This window comes from Pseudorca crassidens, chromosome 15, assembly GCF_039906515.1.
Source record: "Pseudorca crassidens isolate mPseCra1 chromosome 15, mPseCra1.hap1, whole genome shotgun sequence".
Taxonomy (NCBI): Eukaryota; Metazoa; Chordata; class Mammalia; order Artiodactyla; family Delphinidae; genus Pseudorca; species Pseudorca crassidens.
In genome coordinates, this window is record NC_090310.1 from 30,078,716 (window position 1) to 30,105,972 (window position 27,257).

General features: G+C 48.8%; 1 protein-coding gene across 5 annotated transcripts in view; it reads right to left on the minus strand.

The window, feature by feature from the left end:
• The window catches only part of CLEC16A (C-type lectin domain containing 16A), a 207,772-nt gene that overhangs the window by 139,747 nt on the left and 40,768 nt on the right, over positions 1–27,257 (minus strand). For 4 of the 5 annotated variants that reach the window (XM_067706638.1, XM_067706636.1, XM_067706639.1 and 1 more), the window contains exons 10-11: positions 15,781–16,012; positions 1,032–1,161 (exon numbers count right to left, since the gene is read on the minus strand). In XM_067706638.1, the coding sequence (XP_067562739.1) occupies positions 1,032–1,161; positions 15,781–16,012 (362 nt within the window). The remainder of the gene's footprint in view (positions 1–1,031; positions 1,162–15,780; positions 16,013–27,257) is intronic. The other variant, XM_067706637.1, reaches the window with a different exon arrangement.

Consider the following 27,257-nt stretch of genomic DNA (forward strand, 5'->3'; position numbering starts at 1 on the left):
TAACCAAAACTAAAAGTGGCTCCCCTGTGCAACTGATAAAAATTAATCCTGTCTGTTAGACAATTAAAACACGTGCCAAGAAAGAGGTAAACAAGACGCAGAGGAAAAAATTAGCCTGCTTCGAGTCTTTAAGTTGCATTAATAAATAGGATGTGTGTGTGTGTGTGTGTGTGTGTGTGCGCGCGCGCGCGTGCGCGTGTGTGTCATCCACCCCACCGTGAGAGTTCAGGAAGTGAATGCCTTGCAGGCTGACAGAGAAACCACGTTGCTGTGCATTTATTACCACTAATATGGGATTAGGAGGTTATTGCAGGCATCTGCGCAGTAGGGCCATCTGATAAGGATGAAGAAGCCCTCCTAACAGTTTGCTGCAACCTCAGGAGCAGCCCTCCACCCAATTCCTTCTGGAAGGGGTGGTGCTACAGCAAGGCTGCAGGCAATGTGGCATCTGGAAGCTTTCAGAGGATGTAGTTTGGGCAGTCATCACTGAAATGAACAATCAGGCAAGAAGTTGAAGGTGGACAGCAGCGTTAAATCCAGCATTAAATCGTGCCGGCTGAGTCACGAGGTCAGGCCCTACGGACGGTGGTGCACGTGGCGGCAGCAAATGAATGAAATCCAAACGCTTCCCCCAAGGGGATCCTTTCTGGGAACAGCAGAGTATGGCCAGGAGCGGCTGGTACAAGGCCACACTCGTTAGGACGCGGCCCAGCACCGAAGTGCCTGGGGTGGTAGTGCCATGCCTCGGTCATTCATTCCAAGGGGCGAATACCACGGCCTTGAGGGCCAGCTCTGTCCCTGTGGCCTCTCGAGAGGAGTCGTGTCTCTGGTGGAGAAGCATAACGGCTTGGCCGGGAGGCAGAAGAGGCCATCGGCGGGGGCCGGGGGCAGGAAGAGGCCTGGCTTATCCTCTGTGGGCACCCGGCCAAGGCACCCCCTTCCACAACATCCCAGAGACTGAGCAGCGATGCCCTACCCCCAGCCCCCGATGGCTGGCTCGGGGGCAGCCCTCCCGCAGCCCCGGCGACTACCTGCTCCACTGGACGCTGTCCAGGCCAGTGGCGGCGCTCTTCTCCTCGTCCGTGGTGTTCTGCTCCTGCACCGAGGTGCTGGGCGCCAGCTCCGGGAGCTTGCTGCGCTCCATGATTACCATCTCTATCTCTGGAAGCAAACACAAGACACCAGGATGAGCCCACACGGCCCCAGACCGAGCTTTACAGATACTCTCGTGCTCAAGAAGGAGCCTGGCAGACTGCTCCGCACACGTCCAGCAAACGCTCGACGGCGGTGGTGGGGCCCCTGCAATACGCACGCTGGGGGGAAATAAGACCGAGGCCTGAACCTCTCTCTCCTTTCATCTTGGTAGCGTTGAGAAATGGGGCCCTGATTTTGACAAGAAAGCACAGGTCGCAATGATTTATTTCAATATTTTTTTCTTCAACAGTTATTTATTCTACTTTATTGATACCATGCTTCCTTCCCAGAGGAGTTGAGGAGCGTGGAAGAAATGACACGTGGTTAATAAAACATAACCAAATTCACTGAAAATATTCTGAAACTGTTTACACTGTAGAAAGGCTCTGACATGACTGAAGCGTTTGTTTTCCCTTCCCACTTAACAACTTCCAGAAAGCAGAGAGGGGGAGGGACCCCGTTTTATTTTTCCCAATTAAGTAGGGGCAACTTTTGTAGCACCTGACTTGAGCACGGTGTACACTTTCATTTTGAGAAAAAGGTCTGAACCAACAAAGGAAAACATCCTGAGTTAGAGGTGGACGGTTGTTGTGCCGTGGGGTGTCCTGTTATAGAGTTCCTTGATGCACAGGTGTGGACCTTCAAATACTTAGTTCTTAGGACCCAGGGTTCAGGTAATGCCCCCCATCTTCGGGAGACATGATGAGGGGAAACAGAGGATGAAATGTGAATCTGCATCTCTGTTCAGGAATGATGGGCCGTGGAGCTGGGCTCTGCCACGGCCTTGTCATCGTCTTCCCCTGGACTCGTGCCTCCCACGTGGCTTCTGCTTCTCTTCTCGCCCCCTTAGTTTGTGGTCCACACCGAACCAAGTGATTTTAAGTGGAAATTAGCCCAGGTCCCCTTCTGCCTTCCCATCACACTCAGGATGGAATCCAAATGCCATTCATGGTATGAAGGCCTCGCACGGCCTGGCCCCCGTCCACCTCTGACCTCACCTCGGGGCCCTCCCCGCCCTGCCAGCTGTGCTGAGCTTCCTTCCCACTTGTCTTTGACCGGAGTGAGTTTGTTTCTGCCCCAGTATCTTTACAGAGCTGTCTGCTCTGCCTGGAACGCTCTCACCCCAGTCCTCCCTACCCAGGCACAACTCAATCACATTATTCGGGGCTCAGTTCAAACATCACCATCTCAGAGACGTCTTCTCAGACACCCTCCCCACTGGTTTTTCCTTTACCTCTTTTAGTTATCATGAACTAAACTCCATACTTCATTCAGACTTCCTTAGTTTCTCCCTAATATCCTTTTTCTATTCTAGGATCCCATCCTGGATATCACGTTATACCCAGCTGTCGTATCTCCTTAGGCTCCTCTCGGTTGTGACAGTTTCTCAGACCTTCCTTCCTTATAGTTTGAGGAGACTGGTCCTCATTTTGTAGCATGCCCCTCAATCTGGGGCATTCTGACTGACGTTTTTCTGATAATTAGACTGGGGTTATGGGTTTCTGGGAGGAAGACCGCAGAGGGGAAGTGCTCCTCTCATCACATCCTATCAAGGGCACAGGCTATTGACATGACTTATGGCTGTGGATGTTCATCTGAATCATTTGGCCAAGAGAATGTTGGTCAAGTTTCTCCACTGGAAAGTGACTTTTCCTCCTCCTTGCATCCCACACCCTTTGGAAGCAAGTCATTAAGCACAGCCCACACTTAAGGATTAAGGAGTTCTGTTCTGTCTCCCTGAGGGAGGAACAGCTACATAAATTACTGGGAATTCTCCTGTATAGATCTGTCCCCTCCCCCCATCTTGATTTTACTTTATAGCATGTATAGCTACAGGTATCCCCACCTTTTCGAAAAGTTTGCTTTAGGCCACTTCGCTTTTATGAAAGACCTACATTAGTACCTCTTTTTCTAACCAAAAGAAACCTGAAAAGGATTTTCCCTTTTACAAAAATAGGCAAAAAGCAGAAATAGCATTGAGCGTTGGTGTTGCAGCAACCGTTATAGAGGCGTCAGGCACCCCATGCAGCGGGAGCGGCCCCGCCAAGCTCCTTCCCGGGAACCCCACTCAGCACCTCAGCGTCAAGCTGCCGTAGCTCTGAACTGTGTCTGGGAGCACAGGTGCTTTACCTCCATTTATTTTGTGAATCTGTTACCAAGATGTGTCCTAAGGTAATTGCGTCTTGGCTTTACGCCATCTTGTCCTCCAAAAGGTTTCATAGGACCGCTCTACTTTTGGATCCCGGGGGGGAAACCTGCCTCTGGATTTTCTATTTTCTATTTACTGGTTTGCTTGTTTCTTGTCTGCCTTCCCCAACTAGGATGTGGGCTTCCTGAGAGTAGCTGCCTTATCTGTCTTGTTCTCCACCAGAACTCCAGTGTCTAGTCCAGGGCCTGGCACACAGCAAGTGCTCACTACACATCTCAGGAGTGGAGCAATGGATGACAGGCCACCGGGGGTGGTTTTGGCGGCAGGCAGGGCTGGCAATGATGCACGGCAGCTGTGGCGTGCAGGGCGCCCCACTCAGCCTGCGATCAGTGTGTGCACAGTGGCTTCACCGGGGGATGTCGCATCCTCGCCACCTTTCTGGGACTCTGTTAGGCGTGACCGTGCTTGCAACTATCCTCTGGCTTGAGGACTGCATCCCCACATGCCCATGTGGGCCCGGACCCGGAGGAGGGGGCTTGCCTGCACCAGGCCCTTCCCTCCCAATGTGGTCTGGAGTCAGACACCACAGATCAGAGTCTCCCACAGGGCCGACCCTCTCACACAGGTGGGGGCTGACACATGATTTTTAAGTGGAATGTGCCTGCATAGTTTTGTATTTATTTTAATGTGCATTAGAAGAAAATTCTAGCTGCACATAAAACCTGTTCTTTTGTGGATGTTACTGCTTAGGATGAAGCTAAATTTAAGAAAAAACAAGTGAATCAATTCACCAAGAGCTACGGAGTAAACAGCAGTCCACGCAGCCTGCGGCCACGGCAAAGGGCGGGAGGCGCTGCAGACTGCTGTCTGAGAAGCACCATTCTCTCTCGTACTCGCATCCTCCCCTCCACCAGCCTCCTTCAGAAGCCGCCCAACTACCCCCGTCTTCTCCAAAGTGGGGCGCAGACACACTTCAGTGGGTATGCCAGATGATTCGCTAGGCAGTACCTCTTTTATTTTTAATTATCATCTTTTAAAAATCTACTCTGTGTTATGATGTACATAACATTTGTACATTAATACAGATATGTACAGTTTATAATAAATGTGTATCTATTGGGGAGATGCATGCTCAATTATGCATTTATTTCTGTTTACTACTAGGGCGTGTCATCAAAGACATCTGAAGACTACTAAGTGAGATGATGGTGCCAGTCTCCGGCTTCTGCCCTGTGACCTTTGACCTGCTTCCCATACTGCTGCGAGGCCCCCTTCCTCCTCGACTGCCTGGCTGACACAGCAGGAACTCAGCTCCAAGGACTCCCCAAGGTTCCGGGGCCAAGCCCTAGTGCCTCCACCTGCTGTGACATGGTTGTCCCTTTTTGGCTTCTTAATCTCCCTGGACTCTGAGAATTCTGGAATAGAGGAGAGGTTAAAGACAATCCAGTTGAGTGCTCACCAAACTTCGCTGAGCAGGTGCATGTTAATTCTGAATGACAACTTCCCAGGGCACCACCATGGTACGAGGTGAGAGCAGAGCTGCTCCAAGTACAGAGTGGGTGGGCGGGTGCCCGAACATCTCCAACCACGGGTTCCCTCACGGCCTCCACAGAGGCCCCTAAAGCTCCTTTCTGGAATTCTGGAGCTTCCCACACAATGGCCTGAAAACCACTAGTTTGGTCCTGAATACTGAATCTGAAGAAACAGAAACCCAGAAGTATGACTCAACACAGCTAGAAAAGCAGCAGCAGAAGCCAAGCCTGCTCCCCCTCCCACCTCCTAGGTCATGTCCTGGTGCAGAACCAGGCCCACAAGGGAATCTCCATGCACAACGAGGTTTCTGAACCTCGGCTGTGGCACCCTGGTTCTCACAGCTGCGCCCCTGTTCCCCCCGACATACTCCTCCTCCAGCTGGCATGGCTGTGGGATGAGCTGCTCCCCTTAGTTTTCTAGGTAAAGTACACAATGCTTCTTTCAAAGCCAAACAGGTTTTTCCCCTTCTTTTAAACAATTTTATCCAAACAACTCTTAAAAGTAGTGATGCTTACCTAGGTCTGCCAGCTCCCTGCAACTGTATGCAAAATGCTATGTGGGCATGAGAGGAGTGGGTAACAGGTTTTTGAGGAGAGGGTCTCGCCAGATTCTCACCGTTCCAAAATGGATTCTACAGCCATCTTCAAAAGTGGCTGCCGAAGAGCATCTGGCCTGTCTTGGTGATCGAGGGTCAAAGGGCACCCCTCTTTATGCCACACCAGGAGGTCCGGCATGGTTCTGCACAGCCTTGTGGGCCCCCACTGCCACACCTCTCTGCTGACACTACACCCGCCTCAGAGAGGCCTAGCTCCCCTCCCAAGGTGCATTCGTCACGCTGCCGCCACCAGGGAAAGCAGAACAGTGGGCTCACGTGGACACAGATTTCCACTGATGGTCCCTGAGGCCAGGACCCAGGTGCTGACGATGAATTCCCAGGGGGCTCCATCTGACCCTCAGTTATTAGGTTCTTTACCATGAGCTCCCACCCCACCAGGTTTCTGTTTTGGAGTCTGAAGGGACTGCAGCAACACTCTAGCCCAGTTTTGCTCAAACTTCAGTCATTTGCCTGCCTTTACAATTCCTGCCATGTCTGTGTGTTGCTTGTACTATTTGTTATTAATCATTTTATTTGAACTCCCACTTTTTTTTTTTTTTTTACTTAAATACATTTTCAACGAAAACTTTAAATCACTCCTATATCCTTCAATTGAGCAATCCCACTCACAGGAATTTATCTGGAAGATACACCTCCAACGATATAAAAATGCACACTTACAAGGGTATTCAGTGCACTATTACTTGTAATTGCAAAATACTGGAAACTACCTAAATGTCTGAGCATAAAGACTGGTTGAATCAACTATGGTATGCACAGTGCAGCTGGGAAAGGAATGAGGAAGATCGCTGGTGAACTGATACGGAGTGATTTCCGGAGATAGTGCTAAGTGAAGAGAGCCAAGTGCCAAAGAGCATACACCGTGGGCTACACCCTGCATGTAAGAAAGAAGGGAAAATAAGGAAGCATACCTACCTCTGCTGCTTTTTACACAAAGAAGTGCAGGAAGGATATTCCAGAGAACAATAAGTTAGTTATCTACAAGAGGGAGGGGAACAGGATGGAGAGAATGTGGGAGGAAGGACACTTCTTTGTACAAACCCTTTTGCAAAAGTTTTGAGTTTGTTAACATTCCAAATTATTAAAAAAAAGAAATTAAATCAATATGAATGAGAAGGGAGAACCCTAAACTAAAACAAACAAACAAACAACAAAAAAAAAGACCAAAATATATTTCAAATGAATACCATACCTATCCTGAAGGGGGAAAAGAAAGGCAAGGCAGACAGATCCAAGTAGTTCATGACACAATACTTGACTCTATACCCTCAATTTGTGGACTGGGGATACATGAAGTATTTGGTGGTGGTGGGGAGCAGGAAACTGCAAACAACCCTGAACTCTTTATTTATCAAACAATGAACAGTTCTGGAACTTTTAAAAGATGTATTATAGGATTGAGCAAATCGTAAATGTTTTGATGTCACTGGGAGCCAGGGCTCTCGCTGTAAAAGAAGAGACATCCAAATCTGGAGGGGGAGAAGGCAAGAAAGGACCCTCTGGGAATTGACTGGAATTGGAGGAATCGGTAATGTGTATTTTGTATACATACACGCATATATTTCCTAGCTCTGTGCATTGAAAGGGCCAAAAAGCAAGACACCCCATGTAGTCATGAGCACATCTGGTGCCCAGATCTTGGCCTCTAACACCATCACCCATTGAAAGGAACCAGGGCTTTTCAGAGAAATTAACCCTGAGTAAGGGCACAGTAGGTGGGAAATGAACCTTGAATACCTTGTTATGACAGAAAGTGTCAGGACTGATTGAAAAAAAATGATGGGGGCAGATCACAAAGACATAGGAGCCAGCTTGAAAGGGTTCTCAAGGGCCAAATCTGGGATGATTTGAGTATCAAATTAGTTAAACACAGTAATGAAATATAAACCACTAAAAAACTGGAATCCATGAGTCTGTGCCAAGAAGAGATAGATAAATAAATAAATGAATGGGAGGAAGGGAGGAATCTTGCTTACAATGGAATACCGAGTGCTGACACTGGAAAACCAACATTGTACCACCATCCTGGTAAAGACTGGGTCAGCAAGAATCATCAATGAATGCCATATCTAAGGGGGAGTTTTTTTTAACTTAAGTATGGTTGACTTACAATATTGTGTTAGTTTCAGGTGTACAGCAAAGTACACACACATATATATATTCTTGAACATATATATATTCTTTTTCAGATTCTTTTTCATTACAGGGTATTACAAGATATTGAATATATAGTTCCCCATGCTATACAGTAGGTCCCGTTGTGTATTATCTGTTGATCTCATACTCTTAATTTATCCCTCCCCACCACTTACCCTTTTGTAACCATAAGTTTGTTTTCTATGTCTGTGAGTCTGTCTTGTAAATAAGTTCATTTGCATTTTTTAGATTCCATGTATAAGGGATATATGATATTTGTCTTTCTCTGTCTGACTTACTTCACTTAGTATGATAATCTCTAGGTCCATCTGTGTTGCTGCAAGTGGCATTATTTCATTCTTTTTTATGGCTGAGTAATATTCCATTGCACATATACACCACATCTTTATCCATTCATCTGCTAATGAACACTTAGGTTGCTTCCATGTCTTGGGTATTGTAAATAGTGCTGTTATGAACATTGGGGTATGTGTATCTTTTCCAATCAGGATTTTTGTTCTTTCTGGATGTATGCCCAGGAGTGCGATTGCTGGTTCATATGGTAAAACTATTTTTAGTTTTTAAAGGAATATCCATACTGTTTTCCACAGTGGCTGCACCCAGTTTATTGGGTTGGCCAAAAGGCTCCTTCGGTTTTTAAAGTAAAAATAAAAGACACATTTTTCATTTTCACCAAGAACTTTATTGAACAACATATTTACCATTTTGTTCCCCACCTTCTGCCATTTTTCAGGCAGCTTCATAATTCCATCTTCCCAAAACTTTTTATCTTTTTGAGCAAAGAACTGTTCCAGGAAATCTGAAGGTGCAATGTCTGGTGAATATTGCAGATGAATTGGAACTTACCAGCCAAGATATAACAGTTTTTGCCTGGTCATCGAAGAAACATGCAGTCTTGCATTATCCTGATGGAAGATTATGCGTTTTCTGTTGACTAATTCTCGATGCTTTTTTGCTGCTTTCAGTTGGCCTAAATGGGAGTAGTATTTGTTGGAATTAATTGTTTGGTTTTCTGGAAAAAGGTCATAGAGGACTCCCTTCCAATCACACCATATACACATCACCTTCTTTGGATGAAGACCAGCCTTTGGTGTGGCGGGTGGTGGTTCATTTTGCTTGCCCCACGGTCTCTTCCGTTCCACATTATTGTACAGCATCCACTTTTAACTGCCTGTCACAATTTGCTTTAAAAACAGAATGCTTTCCTTACGTTTAAGTAGAGAATCGCATGAGGAAATACGGTCAAGAAGGTTTTTTTCCGCTTAACTTACGTGGAACCCAAACACAAAAGCGATTAACGTAACCAAGCTGGTGCAAATGATTTTCAACGCTTGATTTGGTTATTTTGAGTAGGTCGGCTATCTCCCGTGTGGTATAACGTTGTCTGTTCTCAATTAATGTCTCGATTTGATCTCTATCAACTTCAACTGGTCTACCCAACCCTGGAGCATCGTCCAGCAAGAAATCTCCAGCACTAAACTTCACAAACCACTTTTGATATGTTCGATCAGTCACAGCACCTTCTCCATACACTGCATAAATCTTTTTTTTTTTGCGTTTCAGTTGTGTTTTTACCTTTCTTGAAATAATAAAGCATAATATGCCGAAAATGTTGCTTTTTTCTTCCATCTTCAATATTAAGATGTCTACACAAAAATTCACCAATTTTGGTAAGTTTTTTTTTTACATGCACACTGATATGACAGCTATCACAATACAATCTAACAAAATTGTTTCAAATGAAGTTAAAGACAACTAAGCACTACTGGAGCCATCTTATGGAAAAAACCAAATGAAATTTTTGGCCAACCCAATACATCCCCACCAACAGTGCAGGAGGGTTCTAAGGGAGAATTTTAATGAGGCACAGGATATCTGCATTATCTCCAAGTGTTTCCCCATGGATTGCTAATTAGTTGCTAAGAAAAGGGAAAGTAACAATACAGTGCAGAAACTAGGCCTTACCTTAACCAGGTGGCCAAAATTAACATCACCTACGAAGGACAGACAGAAGGGCATCATGTGCCTCCAGATGTAAACAGGTGTTCTTTATACTATTTTTGCTTTTTTTCACTTTTTATACATTTGAAATTATTTTCAAATAAAATATTTTTAGCAATTGCTACAATCAGCATAAAACCAGTATAAACAGAAAGCAACTGTGGAAATATACACACGATGAATAAACAAAACAGTGCTGAGGCCTGTTGTACGCATGGAAAGGGGAGATGAGGGAAAGTGAGGGGGTGTCAGACGCATACACCCACCACGAGGCTCCCCTGAAGCTGAGCTCTCGGCAAAAATCCTCACACTATGGTGTTCAAGGCCCTCTCTGTCCCACCCAAAGCCATCTCCATGTCCACAGTTGGGGCAATGCTGATCTAGCGGAATCTCGGCAGCTTACGGAAGGGAAACTGAGGCGCAGAGGGGTCAGGAGGTGGGCTCTGCCCCTGGCTGCTGTAGGCGTCTCTTCCAGCTCTGCCCGTCAGCTGTGTCGTGTAAAGGAGCATCTGTGCGATATCAGCTCCTGTGCCAGGCACCGTGGCCCATGATCGTGAAGGCTCCAGCACCCGAGCCTGCTGGTGGGGGGACCCCTCACACCACTGAGTTTTGAGCCTCTGGGAGTGGAGGGACATGCCTGTGAAGCTGCCAGGCTGGGAGCAAGAACCCAAATGTCCAGCTCCTCTGGCTTCAGCAGGCCCTGACTAGGCCCTCCTTGGCCTCTACTGTTTCCACAAAAACCTCCAAAAGCAAAAGAGGATCTGCACATCCATATTCACAGCAGCATTATTCACAGTAGCCAAAAGGCGGAAGCAACCCAGGTGTCCACCAATGCATGGAAGGATAAGCAAAATGTAGTATATCCAAAAAATGAAATATCGTTCAGATTTAAAAAGGAAGAAAATCCTGCCACATGTTACAACATGGATGAATCTTGTGGACATGATGCTCAGTGAAATAAGCCAGTCATAAAAAGACAAATACTGTATTGATTCCACTTATATGAGGCACCCGGACTAGTCAAATTCATAGAGCCAGGAAGCAGAGTAGTGGCTGCCAGGGGCAGGAGGGAGGGAAAATGGGGAGATGTTTTGTGGGTACAGTTACAGTTTGGGATAATGAAGCATTCTGGGGCTGGAAGGTGGTGATGGCTGCACCACGATGCAAATGTGCAAGAGAGGCCCGAGGACTCTCAGGACCCAAGGACGTCAACCTCCGTCCCTTGATATGACAACTCTGGCCCAACCTGTGAGCTTCCCCAGTACTCTGACACACTTGATTTTTTTAAATAACAGCCATAATTCATCAACTTCCCAGGATGATGGGCATTCTAATCTGATTAGTATTTGGTAAACAAAGTGCTTTTCAGGGAAATGACAGGCATGACCTCCCAACAGTCTTTGACTTTCCAAGTTCAAGGATTTTCTCAGTTGTCCTCTGTGGTCAACATTCCAGCAATCACGGTGAGGCCAGACAATAAAAAGAGGGGAAGGGGATGATAAGAAAGCCTTCAGAAGAAGGTTAAGGGAAAGAGGAGAAAGATGCCCTTGCTGGTTACCTAGGAAATATGGGAAGGACCACATGCTACTGGCTGGCTTTGGAGCAGAACTACAAGAGGCCAACAAAGCCTGGCAATGACAGGGTGTGTATGTGCTGAGTGTCTGGGGGTACCCCTTCCTTTGCTTTTATTACCGTTTACTGGACAGCACGAGATTGAACTCAGAATGTTTTTTCTGGGAAGTTGCTTTTCAGAGGATTTGTCTAAACTGACCTCCAATCCTTCTCCTTATACTAGTTAAGCCCATTGGAAAAGCTGGTGCTCCCACACCTCTCTACCCCAGTGGCCCATGCCCCACCACAACTCACCTCACTATTCGTTACAGAAATGAACAGAGAAAGAGGCCCCGCAGAAACTCGCCGGGGTGACCAAGCACAGAGTCCCCCGAGCCAAGCTCAAGTCCCCCTTCCAGGCTCCTCACTCTGTTCTTCATCTTGCCAGGGCTCCTATTCAGTGCTCATGTGTCACAGGCTAAATGCTGAGGCACCAATGTTCTCATTGCTGACAACCTGAGGGCTGGGCATCGTGCAGCCCCCTCTATCGGTAAAGAAGCACAGAAAGGGTGATGACTTGCCCAGGGTCACACAGCTCCTCGGGGGCTGAGCCACAGGTGTCTGGGATGCAGACCCCGACCTCCTGATAGCTAGTCCCTGGCTCGCCCCAATCAGAAAATTGCTGGGCCTGGGGCTGGCTCTGGCTTTGCAGAAGTGAGGCCAGGTTCCATTTCATTTCAGTAGAAACTTCAAAGAAAAAAAAAAAAAAAAAAAAAGCCAAGCTGGGGCTCTAAACTCCTAGGCACCCCCAACGCCCAGCTGACTGGGCAGGTTCAAAGTCAGTGCCATTCCCTTCCCTCCATGCCCACGTGGGGATTCAAGATAGGAGTAAGCTTTGAAGGTCAGGCTGTGAAACTGATGCCTACACTTTTTCCATAAGCAAAAAACCTATTTTTCCATAGGCCAAACCCTATTTTTCAAACAAGAAGTTCAAACGATTCAGTCTCTTGTCCTAGGCCCATTTATTAAGTTACTGCTCTAACTGAATCCAAAAAGAGATGACGGTCCTTCCAGACTGAAGAGGAGACTGACATGGAAGTGCATCTGGGTGGACTCGCCTCTGGCCAGAGGGACCAGGGCACCCTGGTCTTCCTTTCAGCACTCAAATTTTGAAAAGTGAGGGGGCCCTGTGATTTTTTTGGGTTTCAGAATGAGTTGCCCATCACTTGGGACCCGAGGCAGAGCACATTTCTTTGCAAACTGGGGGTGAGAGTGGAGGGTCCAGGGGTGCATATTCATTTCACACAACTCTTGTCAGGGCTTAAATGTGGAGGAGGTGTGAATTCTGGGTGCTGCATTTGTAGGAAAAAAACAAGTCAATGCCACATACAAATCAGGTCATGGCAGAACTGTGACTCGTGACATGTCTTTTGACTCCTGTGCTTTGCGCCACCTTTCTAAGTAAAGATTTCACCACTGAAATGGATGAAAATGGCAGTGTATGCAGGGGGGAACTGGCGCCAGCACCTCTTTACTCAGAGTCAAGGCTGTCATCAAGCCCCTAGATCCAGGGACAATGCAAGAAAGCACGCTAGAGAAGAAATGACTTGGAGGAGAAAACAGCCACATGTCCACCTCAAAACAGGAAGGGAATGGAAAAGAAAAATAAAATACAGGAAGGGAGAAGACGGCCTGAGGAAAATGGCGGAGTACACAGAAATAGTGTGGCTTTCTAAGGGAACACCTGCTGTTTCTGCTGGCCTGGCACCCACGCCCCCTCCTTCTGATAAATGCGCCTCATTTCTTTCTGAGGCAGTCACCTTAGGGTAGAAACACAGGGCCTGGCCACTCAGCACAGAACATCCCTCTACAGGGTGGGCAAGCCAGGTCCGTCAGCACCAACGAGCATCGGCTCCCAGACTCCAGCTGCAGCCCGTGGGAAGGAGCAGCTCCCTTTCCACTCGGTGGTAGGCTGGCAGGATGCGAGCCTCTCACGGCCAATGGTTGTCTGTGCACCCGGTCCAGCCCCGCCCAGGCCTCCCAGTCGCATGAACGATAACTGCCTTTTGTGCTTGAGCTAGTCTGAGTTGAATGTCTAAATCTTACAACTACAAGAATCCTAACATAGCCTCATTAAAAAAAATAAAAGTCATTACATTTCCAACAGTCACAATTTCCAGATGGGGAAAATGAGGTCCAGAGCTTGAGGAGGCCATCCAAGGCACACAATAGGTCTAGCTGGTGAGACAGGACCGTAGGTCACATCTTCCATCTCCTAGGCACCTCCCCCATCTACACTGTCCTCTGGCTTGAAAATGTGCCTGACACCCTTCCAAGTCACAGGAATTAACAGCTGTATGGTTTCACCCAAACACAGATACAGTCTAAGGAGAGAACACCTTCAAACAGGAGACTAACTAAGAGATCAAATAAACAATTCAAAAAGCGCCAGAATACAGCTGCTGCTGTCCAGTTAGGTGTCTCTTTGCTGGACAGGCCTGTGAAAGTTGTATTTATTTACAGTGAGCTGGGTGGGAAGACAAATATGCATTCGAGAAAGCAGGAGGGCACTACAAAGCCAAGGAGTCGCGGAGAACCTCGCTCCACCGGGCTCTGAAGCCTGCATCAGCCGTCCAAGTAAAGCCTCTGGGGAAATTCCTGGGCCCTGCCTGGCACAACCTGGCTGAGTAACCGCCCAGAAAACAGTGTTTTGGAGGCTGGTGAACATTTCTCCCCGTGCCCCCTGCACAGGGCAGGTGGGCCCAGCCTGCAGGGAGTCCTTCCCCCGACCCCAACCTGGGAGCTGGGACGGCAGCCTTGCTGAACCTCTGAAGCCCCTGTGCGCCAGGACTGGGCCGCCTGGCTGAGTCATTTGATTGTGTGTTTGAGGCCAAGCCTGCCCTTGTCCACACCACGGTTAGTCACGGCCCCGGCCTGGTTAGACAGCAGCCCTTAAAAGGACTGGAACAAAAGAGGTAGCATCTTTCCAAAACAAAATTGACGAGAACACAGGGTGCAAAATGGGGTGAAGTCGTCCATTTTTCCCCCCCGTATGGCTACAGGACAGCTAAACCCAGGGGTTTAAGCAGACAGTTTTCTCCCAAGTTAGAAAAAAAGTCAAAACGATCCAAATAAGCAAACACGTATGGCTTACCTTGTGTCTGCCCCTCACCTCCCCACCAAAGTGACATTTGTTGGCAAAGGTTTCCCAAGCCAAAAAGGAATTCCTAAACCAAGATGCTTACTGCACACTTTGAACAGAAATAAAAGTGTACTAGAGATCTCAGCCTTAAAAAGAGGGCTGGTGGCACTGGGGAGATGCTCTGGTTATACTTATCGAAATGTGATCGTGGCATTCGCTGAGAACTGCCAAGAAAATCAGAATGGGGCCAGCAGGGTGGGGATGGGGTGGGGTTTGGCTGCCCAATTGCAGCAAACTCCCCAAAACAAATGTGTTCTCAGTCACTGATTTACTGAGCTGCTCTGTTTTCCAGCTTCAGAAGCCCTGGACGCACACAGTCCGGGCTGATGGGCTGGGGAGCTGACTGCAGAGCAGCCACTGCTAGCCCAGGACTCAGGAGGATGGCTCGCAGGAAATGCTCCCCACACCCCCAGCAGAACACAGCTGGGAGCTGAGGAGAGCCCGTGTCTCTCCCAAGAGGTGTGGTGGGAGCTCCCCTCTGGCGAGCAGAGCCCCTACCCCACTTGATCCCATCACCTCCTCCACCCTGAGTGCCTGAGGCCATGGCCAGAGACCCCATCTGTGTGGCTGTGAGCCTGGCCCATGACACAAGCAGCTGGACAGTTCAAGCTTGCTTCATCCCAGAGCAGACAACGCTCTCCAGATGGAGGAGGTGTTAGCATCTAAACGACAGGTAGGTGAAAAATAAACCAGAATCATTCCTGACAACGGCAGAAAAGAGGACAAAACGATTCTGTTTATTGAGCACATAGGCACCAAACACAAGTGTACCTCACTCTAAACAGATGAGGGCTTGAAAAAAATCTTTATGTAAGAATCTAGGGGATTATATTTGATCATTTGATGCCAAAAAACCATAATCTTATTAAAAGCACCTAATTTCATTAAACATGGGCTATTTTTCTTCCTGCAGTGCACTGGAAATAATGACTTCTGTCAAAAATCATAATCCCGGGTTATCGGGAGTAATAAGAACAGCAGTAATGATAAAGATTGACAATAATAACAGTAGTAACAGTAGCGGGAGATACTTATGACATGTGCCAGGCACTGCTCTGAGCATGTTACTTGTATTAATCTGTTTAATTCTCTTAATAACAAAGTATACTTTGTTATCAAGAGGCTACTATTTGTTAGCCTCTTGACAGATGGGGAAACGGAGGCACGGGGCTAAAAGGAAAGGGCCTTGCTCCAAGCCACCCATCCGACAAGGGCAGGCCTTGAACCAGATCTGCCCACAGCTGCTTCCCAGTGGCTGGCTGTGTAGAATGAGGTACACCGGTGCCTGGAATGACAGCTGCACCCACTGACACACAAGGGGGACCAGACACAGAGGACAGCCCGGCTGTCAGGTCGGCGTTCACGGGCGCAACTCACCTTCACTCTCCCCACTCGTCTTGGTGCCTTTTGAACCACCCTCTGTACCTTTAGCCTTCTCGGCGTCTTCTTGGGCGTCCTCGGCGGGCCCTTTCTCCTCATCTTCTTCCTCCCCAACGTTTTTGTAGTTGGGTCTCTTTTGCACCCGCCTCTTGCCCTTGTGCTTGTTCATCTCAAGGGACCGCTCTAGCGTCTCGGTGGGTTTAATGAAGCACCGAATGCTGGGCTTGGCCTGGAAAGTCAAACCAAGGTAACAGACGGATTTGAACGTTGCAATCTCACTGGCTCCTCTCAAGCTTCCTGAGAGTTTCTGCCCCAAGAAATTCCTTTCAATACAACAAATTCTACCTCCTCGTTGATTATTATGACTATTATCAACATCATCACTATGAAATAATCCAAACCACAGCACCAGCTACCATTTATTGCCCACAGTCCTAAGTCACTCTGCACTTAACCCACACCAGCTCCCTGCTTCCCAAAGGTCAGAAACACACTTTGAAAGTGGTACTTTTATGGTACTTTCCATGTGCCCGATGCTGTTCTAAGGGCTCTGACTATATTATCTCACTTAAAGTTTACAAAAACCCCACAAAATAGTACTGTTGCTATGCCCATGTTATGCTCAGATGAGAAAACTGAGGTTCAGAAATGTTACGTGACCGCCCAAGGCCACACAGCCAGGAGGTGGCAAAGCTGGGATTCAAAACCACTTACCATCTGCACAATTTATGTCTTAACCACAGCACCCTATTAACTTCTAATTTAAATATATTTATTTTAAAAGGAACTGTATATCACAACAGAAATGGAACACCAGTGTACCTTGCTAATATAACAATAAAAAATAGAAAAGAAAAAGCAACGTGTATTGGGTGCAGCCAAATGCTGGCTCTCTTTAGAAGGGGAGCCTGGCAAGTATGAGTGATAAGTTAAAGCTCATCCCCAAAGGAAGCCTGCCCCCAAGGAAGACGTTTTCCCCTGAAAAGTCGGAAGGCTTCTAAGAGAAATGAAAAAGACCTGTGTGTCACCATCGTTCATATCCTGCGTTGTGGAAAACATGGCTGTATCTCAGTCCTTATAGCAACCATGAGATGTAGGGATTATCAGTCCCATTTTACAGATGAGAAATGAGGTTCAGAAGGGTTAAGTGACTTGCCCAATGTCACACAGCTACTGAGCTGCAGAGTCAGAATTTGAATTGAAGCTTGCCCAATCCCAAAGCCCACGCTCTTTCTAAAATAACAGTGCTTCACCAGGAGCTCAAACTCAGTTCCATGTTTAGTGCTCTTTAAAAAGTATTTACATGCAAATGAACCAGGTCTAGAAAGTAGCAAAGACCACACACACACAAAAATTGTCCCTGATTTGTTTGGGGCAGGATTCTGATTGAAGTGTTTTTCTCCAGGGTCTGGATGATATTCCGACATCATTTTGTCATTGAAAAACAGAAAAGTTTTAAAGTAAACTTTTCCATTATCTTGATATGGTCTATCCATCTTATGAATTTACCCCAAACAACCACCAATTGTGTTCTGGGGGCCACCGTACCTTGCCAATAAGTGGAATGTGCTCCAAGAACACAGATTAATTTCAATAACACTCAAAACAAAACCTAATTGAAAGTTAAATTAGCATCTAAATCCAGACATTAATTTTTATTTACCTACTTTGGATCATTCATCCACAAAAATGACAGATAAATTGAGACATGATTCTACTGTCCAAGAAACCCAGATAGTGAATTACAGATGCCAATAACCAAGAGCCCAGAGAAGGGAGCGTGCCGGGCGCGCACCACTTGACAGACAGCATCAATCAGAGCCCACTTGGGACGCTGTGCGATTGAACGCAGCCCCGGATGCCCCCCTCATCCTCTCCTAAAGGACCCAAACCCACTAAGTTAGGGCCCCAAGATGAAGTGACTGTTTCCTCTGATGACCACTTACTCCCAGTGAATTTTAGAGCATACCATACTCAAAGCTTTTCAGAAACAGAAAACTGAGACCAAACGCATAGCAAAACACCACTCAGTTAGAAGCTGAGAGCAGAAATTCACATGGATAGATGCAGAAACCTCTCCCTGAGCTCTGTATAGGCTTAGATGTACAGAAAAACCGGCAGCACTAAGGGAAGCGGAGCAGTGCACGAGTTCCAGGGCTGGTCAGAGCGGTGTGAACCCCAGCTGAATCCTACATGAGTGGTGGGGCCTCTCTGAGCTTCTGGCTACTTGTCTAAAACATGGAGCAATTCTGGCTTCCTAGAACTAAAGGAAATCAGGGATAGAAAGTTCCTTCAGAGCCTGGCAATGCACTAAGCAAACAACAGTTACCTTCCTTTCCCTGACTATACTAAAAAAAATAAAAAATAAAAATAAAAGTCAACTGTGAAAATGAATTCAAAAACTTTCCAAGGGGTCTGCTTTTCTCCATGATCAGGTGTTGGGGAGGGAGGGGGGAAGGATGCTTAACAGGGTCATTTCAAACCTTTAAAATGCAACCTACCCAGTAAATAGCTGGAAATAACCTAAATGCCCATCAACAGGGGAGTGATTAGGTAATTATGGTCTGTCCATAAAGTGGGAATCCACGTAGATGTTAAAAAGACTGAGGACTTTTTATATCTAGATAATGCTGATGCGGAAACAGCATCAGGATAAAAAAGCAAGAACAAGAAACAAAGCAGAGTCCCTTTTGGGTAAAGCTTTATGATGGTATACACACAACTTTTCCTGGAAAGCTGCATAAGAATATATTAGCATTTCATGTTTGGGGAAAGAAAGAAGGCAGGTGGTACTGTGTGTGCACACCCACAGAAGTGCACTTAAGAGTTTTTCATTTCTATACCTTCCTGTTTGGTTTGAAATTTCTAATCATGTATGCATGCTAACTTCTAAAAAAGTTCAACAGGGATCCTTTGGACACTGGAGTTATAGACTTTATTTTCCCCCCTTTTCTTCTATATTTAAAAAGCCTGATTTTTGTTGTTGTTGTTAATACTAACAACATCAAGATCCCATAGTTATCATGGAGAAGCTGATATGGTGTGGCTGGGAAATGTGGGCAGGCATTCCTGATCATTTCTGCTGCTTCTCATCAAGAGCCTTCTGGCTGCTAGCCCCCCAGGAATCTCTGTGTTACACTGGACAACCTCAGATGTTCCAGACGAAAAGCCCCCAGGAGAAGGGCCACCTCGCACCCCGCTGTGCTCTCCCACTAAACGAGGAACCTGGAGCAGGGCAAGCCTTGACAGGCTGCTGAATGGTGGCCTGTATTATAACACATCCAACGTGATGGAGAGAACAAGAAGAAAAGGGAGGGGCGATGAGGAAAGGAGCCTAACATCTCAGGAGGTGTGCTTAGTAGAAGAGCCAGCACAGTGGAATCAACCAGAAGAAATGGGAAAGCTCACTTCAGAGTCAAAAAACAGAAGGCCTTTGGGTTTATCTTCTAATAAAGAAAGCACACCACGCATGCCTCAGAGAAAAGCCTTCTGCAAATAAGGTCTAGGTTTCCCAAAGGCCGCAGGCTCGGGTTTCACCAAGGGCTCACCTCCCAGGGCCCTGGAGTCTGAGCTGCAGGAGGCATAGAGACTCAGGGCGCTCCTTGCTGACTCCAGAGATCCTGCCGGGTACCCGAGTGGGGGATGCAGGAGGGGAGCCTTGGGCTCTGTGGCTGGGACATTCAGGCTGGCTTCTGGGGTCAGAGGCAGCTGAAGGCCAGCAACGCCTTCCGCCAGCCTTCATGCCTCCGACCTTTGGTCCTTGCTTCAAAGTTAAATATCGAAAAGGTGACTCCCCAGGGGTCAGCGATAACTAAGGCCTTTCAGGGGCTGTGGGATCTGAGAACAGGTTCTGCAAGGACAGTGAGAGGGGTCAGGGGCAAGGGGTCAGGAAGAAGGACGGAAACATGCAAGGCCCGGGCATCTGAGTGGAAACGGAGAGGCAGTATCACCAATGCCACAGACATCAAACGGAATGTCCTCCACTAGTTCTTGGTGCAGCCCTTTGAAAGACCCTGACACAGACCGGACCAAGTTGCAATCAATCAGTCGAGGATTCCGTTCACAGTTAAAAAACAAAACTATCAACTTAAAACATGTACATGTACACCATGTTTTCCTGTGTTGATAGATATTTGCATGACAGTACACAGAGCAAGGTCTGGAAGGATACACAAACTGAAAACAGTGGTTCCTTTTGAGGAAGATACTGAGGTTGGGGGAACTTTCACTTTCTACTCTAGTCACTTCTGTATCATTCAGTTGTTTTACCCCAAGAAAGTATTACCAGTGCCATTAAAATGTAAAGAATACCTTTAAAGAATGTACCTAACGCCACTGAATTGTATACTTAAAAATGGTTAATCCATTGTAAACATTACTTGTTATAGGTATTTCACCACAATTTAAAAAAAAACTTTAAAAAAGGCACCTCTGAAAGTCAGAGTGGTGATTAGCTGGTGGGAGGGGGGTGGGGTGCTGGTTACAGACTGAGAAGGAGCTGCATGGGATGCCAGAGATGTTTTCTATCTTGACCTGAATTACAAGCTTTCCCCGCAATCTGAAAGTAGAGCATTCCCGTGAAACCTTCTGTAAGCCAGGACGGTGCAAAGCAAGAAGCAATTGCCTTAGGACACATCTTGCTAACAGATATGCAAAATAAACGGTGATAAAGCAGATGCTCACAGACACAGTACAAAGCTACGGGGGTTTGACGCTGAGGTGCTGAGTGTGGTTCCCGGGAAGAAGCTCCCACTGCTTGGGGTGCGCACTGCCTCTGTAACAGCTGCTGCAAAACCAACACTGTACCTTATTTTCACTTTTCACCTTTTTTCGTAAAAGTGAAAATCCTCTTTAGATTTCTTTCAGTCTTTTGCAAAGTGGGCTTTGGTAACAGAGAAGCAGCCTCAAGCAAACTTTTGAAAAGTGGGAGACGCCTGCACACATTAATGTAATCATAGGTACAAAGCCATCAAGCAGTACAGCGAAGATTACTGCACTTTTATGCACTTGACTCATGTTATCCCTCGATTTTAAAAAATGTTTGCTAGAGGATTTCCAATAAATTCAGATCGTCATTATGCCCTAAATATAAGCTAGGAGCAAATCAGACAACTCGAGAAGCTGGCTTCGCGGCAGTAGCCAGGGGGCTGAGCCCCGACTAAACACCAGGCGCTGGACTAGGAGCTCACAGACCAGCCAGGAGCTGCAATGTGCTGCTGTGCATCCCACATGGACACCAGGAGACAGAGGACACTGCGGGCACAGAGGAAGAGTGGGGAACTGTGCTAGGACAGGGGTGGGTGGGTGGGGGAGCTTTGGAAGCCTTTGTGGCAAAGGAAATGACTGGTCTGAGTCTTGAGTGTTAGCAGGTCACCGGAATACATGGGAGTAGAGGAGAATGGTTTGAAGGCCAGCTCAGAGCTCTGGACAGTCACCTTTATTTCTGTCAAGGCCAGGACCACCTGGAGCTGGTGCACGTGGTGACAGCGGTGGTGCCCTGGGACACAGTGTGCTTGGCCAGCTCCCAGGTAGCAGCAGGGGGTGCTGCTGAGCCAGTCAGGTGGCCTCTCCAGCCAGTTGTTCAAGAAGGAGTTCGTGATGCTCATGGCCTGGGAAAAGAGGTCTGTGGCCCCTGCCTTGGCACATACAACCTGTTGAGTGGGTTTCCTGGTGCCACTCAGTGCTGCAGAGGGAAGGGGAGAAGGCAGCATGGGGACAAGAGGCAGACCACCCAGGGCAGAATCCTGACTGAGAAGAAAAGGAGGGAGAAAGAGACTGGTAGCTGGAAGGGGCAGGTAAGGGAAAGGACAGGTGACATGGCCCGGAATTCTGTCTGGATTTGTGGGAGCTGTCACAATGGTCAAGCTAAGAGAGCTCACCTTCCAGGCTTTCCCAGGCCCTAGTCTGCTCACCTTCAGAGGAAGCAACTAGAATCCTTTTGCTCAAACAGCTTTCTAAGGGACTTGAGAACTAGGAGACAGGTTTTCCTCTATGGAAGAAGGCAGGTCATGATGCTAACAAAAACATGTGCAGCATAAGGGCAGACCTGAGCCCAGATCTCTGACCCACTTGCTGGCCAAGCGAGCAGAGAACCTGACCAAATGAGCCTCAGTTCCCCCATCTGAAAAACAGGGACAATAGCAGCTCCATCACACGCTGCCATGGGGCTGAAGTAAGATGCTGAACACAAAACAGCTGGCATGACGCCTGCCACAAAGAGCCACTCTAGAAATATTTATTCACCTTCGAATATTGCCCTCCCACCCCCGCCCCGGCAAATAGATCACTAGGCTGGAAGAGATGGCAGGGGAGGGGGGCTAACTTTTAAAATCCAATCAAACTAGCAACTTACCATTCGCTGGCTTTCTGGTTTGTGAGTGCGTGAGACTCACCTCCCCAAAGTGCTCCTGGGCCCCGGCCCCCCTCCCTGACCTCCAGCCTCTGGCCCTGCAGGGTGTACGGCGCAAAGGAAGGGTGGGATCCACGGGGCGCTGGAGCAGTCGGAGTCCGGCTTGCTGTCCCATGCACCCTGCTTGCTGCTTTCTCCTCTACGGGCCTCAGTTTCCATGTGTATCAAATGGGCCTCACATTGGCACTTCCCCGTAGGGCTCCTGTGAGGTGCCCAGAGGTAGTAACGTGCTTTCTTGTTATTTTTTTCAGGTAATGACAACAACCATGGCTAACACCCAGTGAGCATGTGCAATGTGCCCAGCGCTGCTCTGGGCACTTGACATATACTGACTCACTTTATCCTGCAAACAACAGAAGCGGGAGGGAGCTGCCAAGGGCGAGGGACTTGCCCTAGGTCACTGCTCATGAGAGGCAGTGGTTTGAACCTGGGAAGTGTAGCTTCAGCGCTCCCCACGTGCTCAACCATTCTGCTGCCCCACTCAAGCGTTCACTCCCTCCCACAAGCACCTGCCGAGCCTCCCCATGTGAGCCCAGTCCCCTGAAGGGTGGATGTAAAGGCCCTGCCATACCGGGGTCACACTGCTCGGAGGAGCAGGTAGCCCTGCTTGGGGACAGTCCACACATCACATCACTTACTGGGTGGCCCTCTGACCTGACAGGCATTAGGGACGAGCACAGTGTGTAATTATTTCCCATTTTTGTCTCACATGCACAGAGCTCCAAATGTCACAGGGGTCACAGTGACCCAGGTTTACGCCAACCGTAACCAATGGCACTGCAGCACAAGCTTGGCAACTGGCTTCGCAGGGAAGCAGGGCCGCTAATTGCCGCCAAGCGAGCCTATGCTCATTCCAGAACGAGGTGATCAGCAAGCAAACATCAGACGCAATAAACTCCTGGGTGATGTATGGGTGCGTGTGCTACATGCCAAACCCTGAGTGACACGGGGCTGCTGAGCCAAAGCCCACACACGTGTCCAGAATTCACAACTGCAGCCACATCAGCGAGGCGACTGGGCCACACAGCTGAGCTTAATGGCGAAAATAAAACCCGTGGCAGGGGAAACATGAAGAGGTAGCAGGCCACTTCCATTAACAAGGGGAGCGTGGCTTTCTTCCCCACGATCGGCCAATTATCAGGGAGTGTTGTGGCGGCCAAGGCATAACCCAAAGCAGTGTGCATTTATCTGGAATCGGAGCCCTCTTGGAGCTCAGACGCCTTGCGCTGCACACAGACGGTGCTCAGACTCTGTGGGGACCCGCAGGTCACGTCAAGATGGTGTTGGGACTTCTTAGAAAGCAATCTCGGGGTGTTGCTGGGTCTGTAGGAGACCAGCCTCATCCCCTGTCCTTCCCCCTGGTCATCTTCTCTGTCCCTCTCAACGTCTAGCATTGCCTAGTCCGTCCCTCTGACGCTGCATCTGGCACTCCATCAAGAACTAATGAATGCTTGTAGGATGAATTAATCCCAAGATATTTATGATTGAAGAGGCATGTTCAACGCTCATGCAAAATAAAATACCCTGTACTCTGATTAAACAGTGACAAACCAAGCACTTAGTTGGTATTTCTTTAGAAGGAGTATTTTACATCTTGTCCTCTAAGAAAACATAATGAACTATGAAATAGTGGTGACTCTCAGTGACCTGAAATGTTCGGTCCAGAACCCCACATCTCGCTAACCTGGAGACCATCATTGGGGATGGTGGCAGAAGAGCACGAAGTAGAAACAGCCTGGGGACTTGGGGTTGGATGTGTGCAGTCCCGCACAATTGGGGGATGACAGAATGACCCCTTAACCCCTGTTAAGTTAGCGTTGGCTTCCTCATGCAGAGAATGTGATGATGACACTACCTCACTCGTGGTTATTAGGAGCCTAAAATGAGCTGGTAAAGGAGGCGAATGAGCACGCTCCTCGTCTGTAAAGTTTACACGTCCCCCTCCCCCGCTGACCCAGCACGCTGCTTGCCTTCTGGCCCCTCTTCCGATCCCAGACAGCCAGTTCATAACCAGCAAGGTCTCTGGCCCACCATTTTCCGTGCCTTGACCATCCCAACCCTCACCACCACCCCACTCTCATCAAGGTGAGCTCCTCATCCTTCGTCCTCAGATCCGGTGTCACCTCACCTCCCTCACCGTCATCTCCCAAAGCTGTTTTCCATGTCTTCCCAGACGCAAACCTTAGATCTGTGTTGACATGCTTGTTTACCGTCTGTTTCCCCACCAGGATGTCAGGACAGGGACCTCATCTGTCCATCTTGCTTGTCCTGCAGCCCCTGAGGGCAGCACCGCGCCAGCCTGGAATGGGTGGGTGCTCCTGGAATACCGTGGCGGGAGGTGGGGGAGGAGGGAGAGCAAGCACGCCAACCAGTCTGGCATGCGGTCAGTGCCTGACAGAGGGGCGCTGCTCCTGCTAGGGACGGACCACCCACAGTCCAAGTTTCACCCAGAACAATACCGATGGCCCGAATAAAGCCCTTTCAGGTTTCTTTTTTTTTCTTTGCTCATGAAGCTTTCAAGAATCTGCCCCCATACCTGGCTAGAGGTTCCTGGGGCGGGGGGGTCCCCTGAGGTTATGAGCATTGCAGCAAGTGGTCAGCGGGCAGTCAATCTCAGGTCAGCCAGGACTCAGAGCTCACGGGGGCAACCACACTATCCGTCCTCCAGGATGAGAGTTACACCCACCCGCCATGCTGACTTGTCCTAGGTTGGGCAGTGAGTGACCGGAGTGGCCCTATTCATACCCATGTGCGGACCCCCAGCCTCCTGTCAGGTGAAGCACCCCCCCAACCCCCGAGCAAAACCCAGTTTCCTGGATGGAGGACTTTGGCCCTGACCAGGACGGGATTTCCTTGCTCCTTAGAGATACGGTGCTTGCTGTCCCTGTTGAGATTCATTATTTCAAGACAACTGAAGTTGTCTTGCATGACAAACACTGTGGACCCTGAGGTTAGGATGTTCCCACTTCCCCCAGCGTAAACTTCTGAGTCCTCCGATGGCCTGAAAGGCGCCACCTGCTTCGGACTCTCATTACCGCCCCCCCCCCCCGCCCCGCCCCATCTCATCCCCCACCACGCCTCATCCCCCACCACACTCTGCCTCACCACGTTGCTCTTTGCCGGCCCTGACACACCAGGCACACTCGCCTCAGGGCCTTTGCACTGGCTGTTCTTTCTGGCCCAAATGCTCTTCCCCCCAGATTTCTACATGACTTGCTCCCTCAATTCCTTAAAATCTACGCTCTAATGTCACTTTCCCTGTGAGGCCACCCTATGGAGAAGTGCACCCCTCCCAAGCCTCCTAGCACAGCCCCCCTCCCTCCTCTGCTTCACTATAGCTGCTCTTCCAGAGCTCGTCTCACATCAGAACATGCTCTGCTGTTCATTAATAGTTTTATGGTTCCTGTCTCTCTTCCCACTACGAGAGAAGCTCCTGGAAGTCAGGGGGTCTTTGTTTTGTTCATGGTGTCTCTCTAGTCCTAGAACACTGCCTGGTACACACCCAGTAATTATGTATCGAACAGATGAATAAATAATGCTGTCCCAGCTTCAAGGAACCCAAAGTCTAGTTAAAAAACTCAAATGCCGGGCTTCCCTGGTGGCGCGGTGGTTGAGAGTCCGCCTGCCGATGCAGGGGACACGGGTTCGTGCCCCGGTCTGGGAGGATCCCACATGCCGCGGGAGCCACGGCCACTGGGCCTGCGCATCCAGAGCCTGTGCTCCGAAACGGGAGAGGCCACAACAGTGAGAGGCCCGGGTACGCAAAAAACAAAAAAACAAAAAAAACCCACCTCAAATGCCCAAAGGGGCCTGGCCACTGATAAAAACTCACAAAGCCCCAGGGCACAGACAGCAGAAGTGGTGGGCGCCTCCTTTTCCTGTCCCCACTCTTGATTTTCCTGATTTCAGGCGAGACCTGGAAGAAGCCACCAATGGCTCAATTCAGACTAGGGGAGGTCTCCATTCAGTGACACTGCCTCGCCCCTCCGAGCCACCTCTGAGCGGTCTCCAGCCTGGTGGCTGCCCCAGTCCGTTCTGTGTCATGCTGCTGGGCAGACAGAAAAGCCAGCTCAGGCCTGAGTCACAGAACCTTCTCCGTGCCCACCCCCGCATTACCCACTGTGTTTTGCCCTGTCAGCTCCTCCAGGCTGTAGCCATCCCGAGAATCCCTGGCCCTCCTCTGTTCCCTGGACCAGGACCTGCCCCTCAACCCCGCAGGTCAGTCGCCGGCGGCCCTGGCTACAGGCCATGCCTCTGTGAGCCTCCACGCCGCAGGGCTTCCATCAGCTGTGCAGCCCCCTGCTTCCACACAGGACGAAGGGAGAGGCGTGGAATGTGCTGCACCCTGGATTCTCTCTGATTCTGTCAAACCCCCATGGCCTATGAGCCAGCGCTGCCACACACAGGGCTCTGCAGGCAGCAGGGGCGCCTGGGAGCTATAACCCCATTGAGGGATAATGGGCTAGACCACAACGGCCCCGCAAAAAGGGAGAATACACACAAGTTCTAGTTCTTTGTGGGAATGCTTGAAACTGTGCCAGCGAAGGCCCCTGATTTATACAAGTCTATTCTTTCCCTTTGGTGTTCCCGACCAACCCCCTCCCAGAAGCCGATTACGACTTCCAGGAAGAAGAACATGTGTGCTCTGGAACCAGCATTGGTTACCCTGGGGGTCACAGGTAAGGTCAGGGGCACCGAAAGATATGGGGGAACTCTAATCCCAGCCGCAGAGGGCTATTCTGCCCGATGCATTCAATTCTCGGGGGCCTCTGCTGCCGTCTGATTCAAGCCTGGTTTGGAAAGCCTGCCATGCACTGGCAACCCGGGGACCCAAGCCAATGATGAACTCTCTGCTTCTGCAAACACACAAGCCAGAGAAGCCAGGCTGCTACTTCCTTAGCTGCCAGCTCCACACATCACGCCCCAGCAGAATCTTCTGCCAACAGAGGGTCCAGCTCCCAGGAAGGACAGGTGTCACGTAGAGAACCGGTGGCTAACATTTTGAGTGTGCGCTCACCCTTCTGGATCCCCCAAGAATCACCTGGAGACCATCCCAACTGGCTGA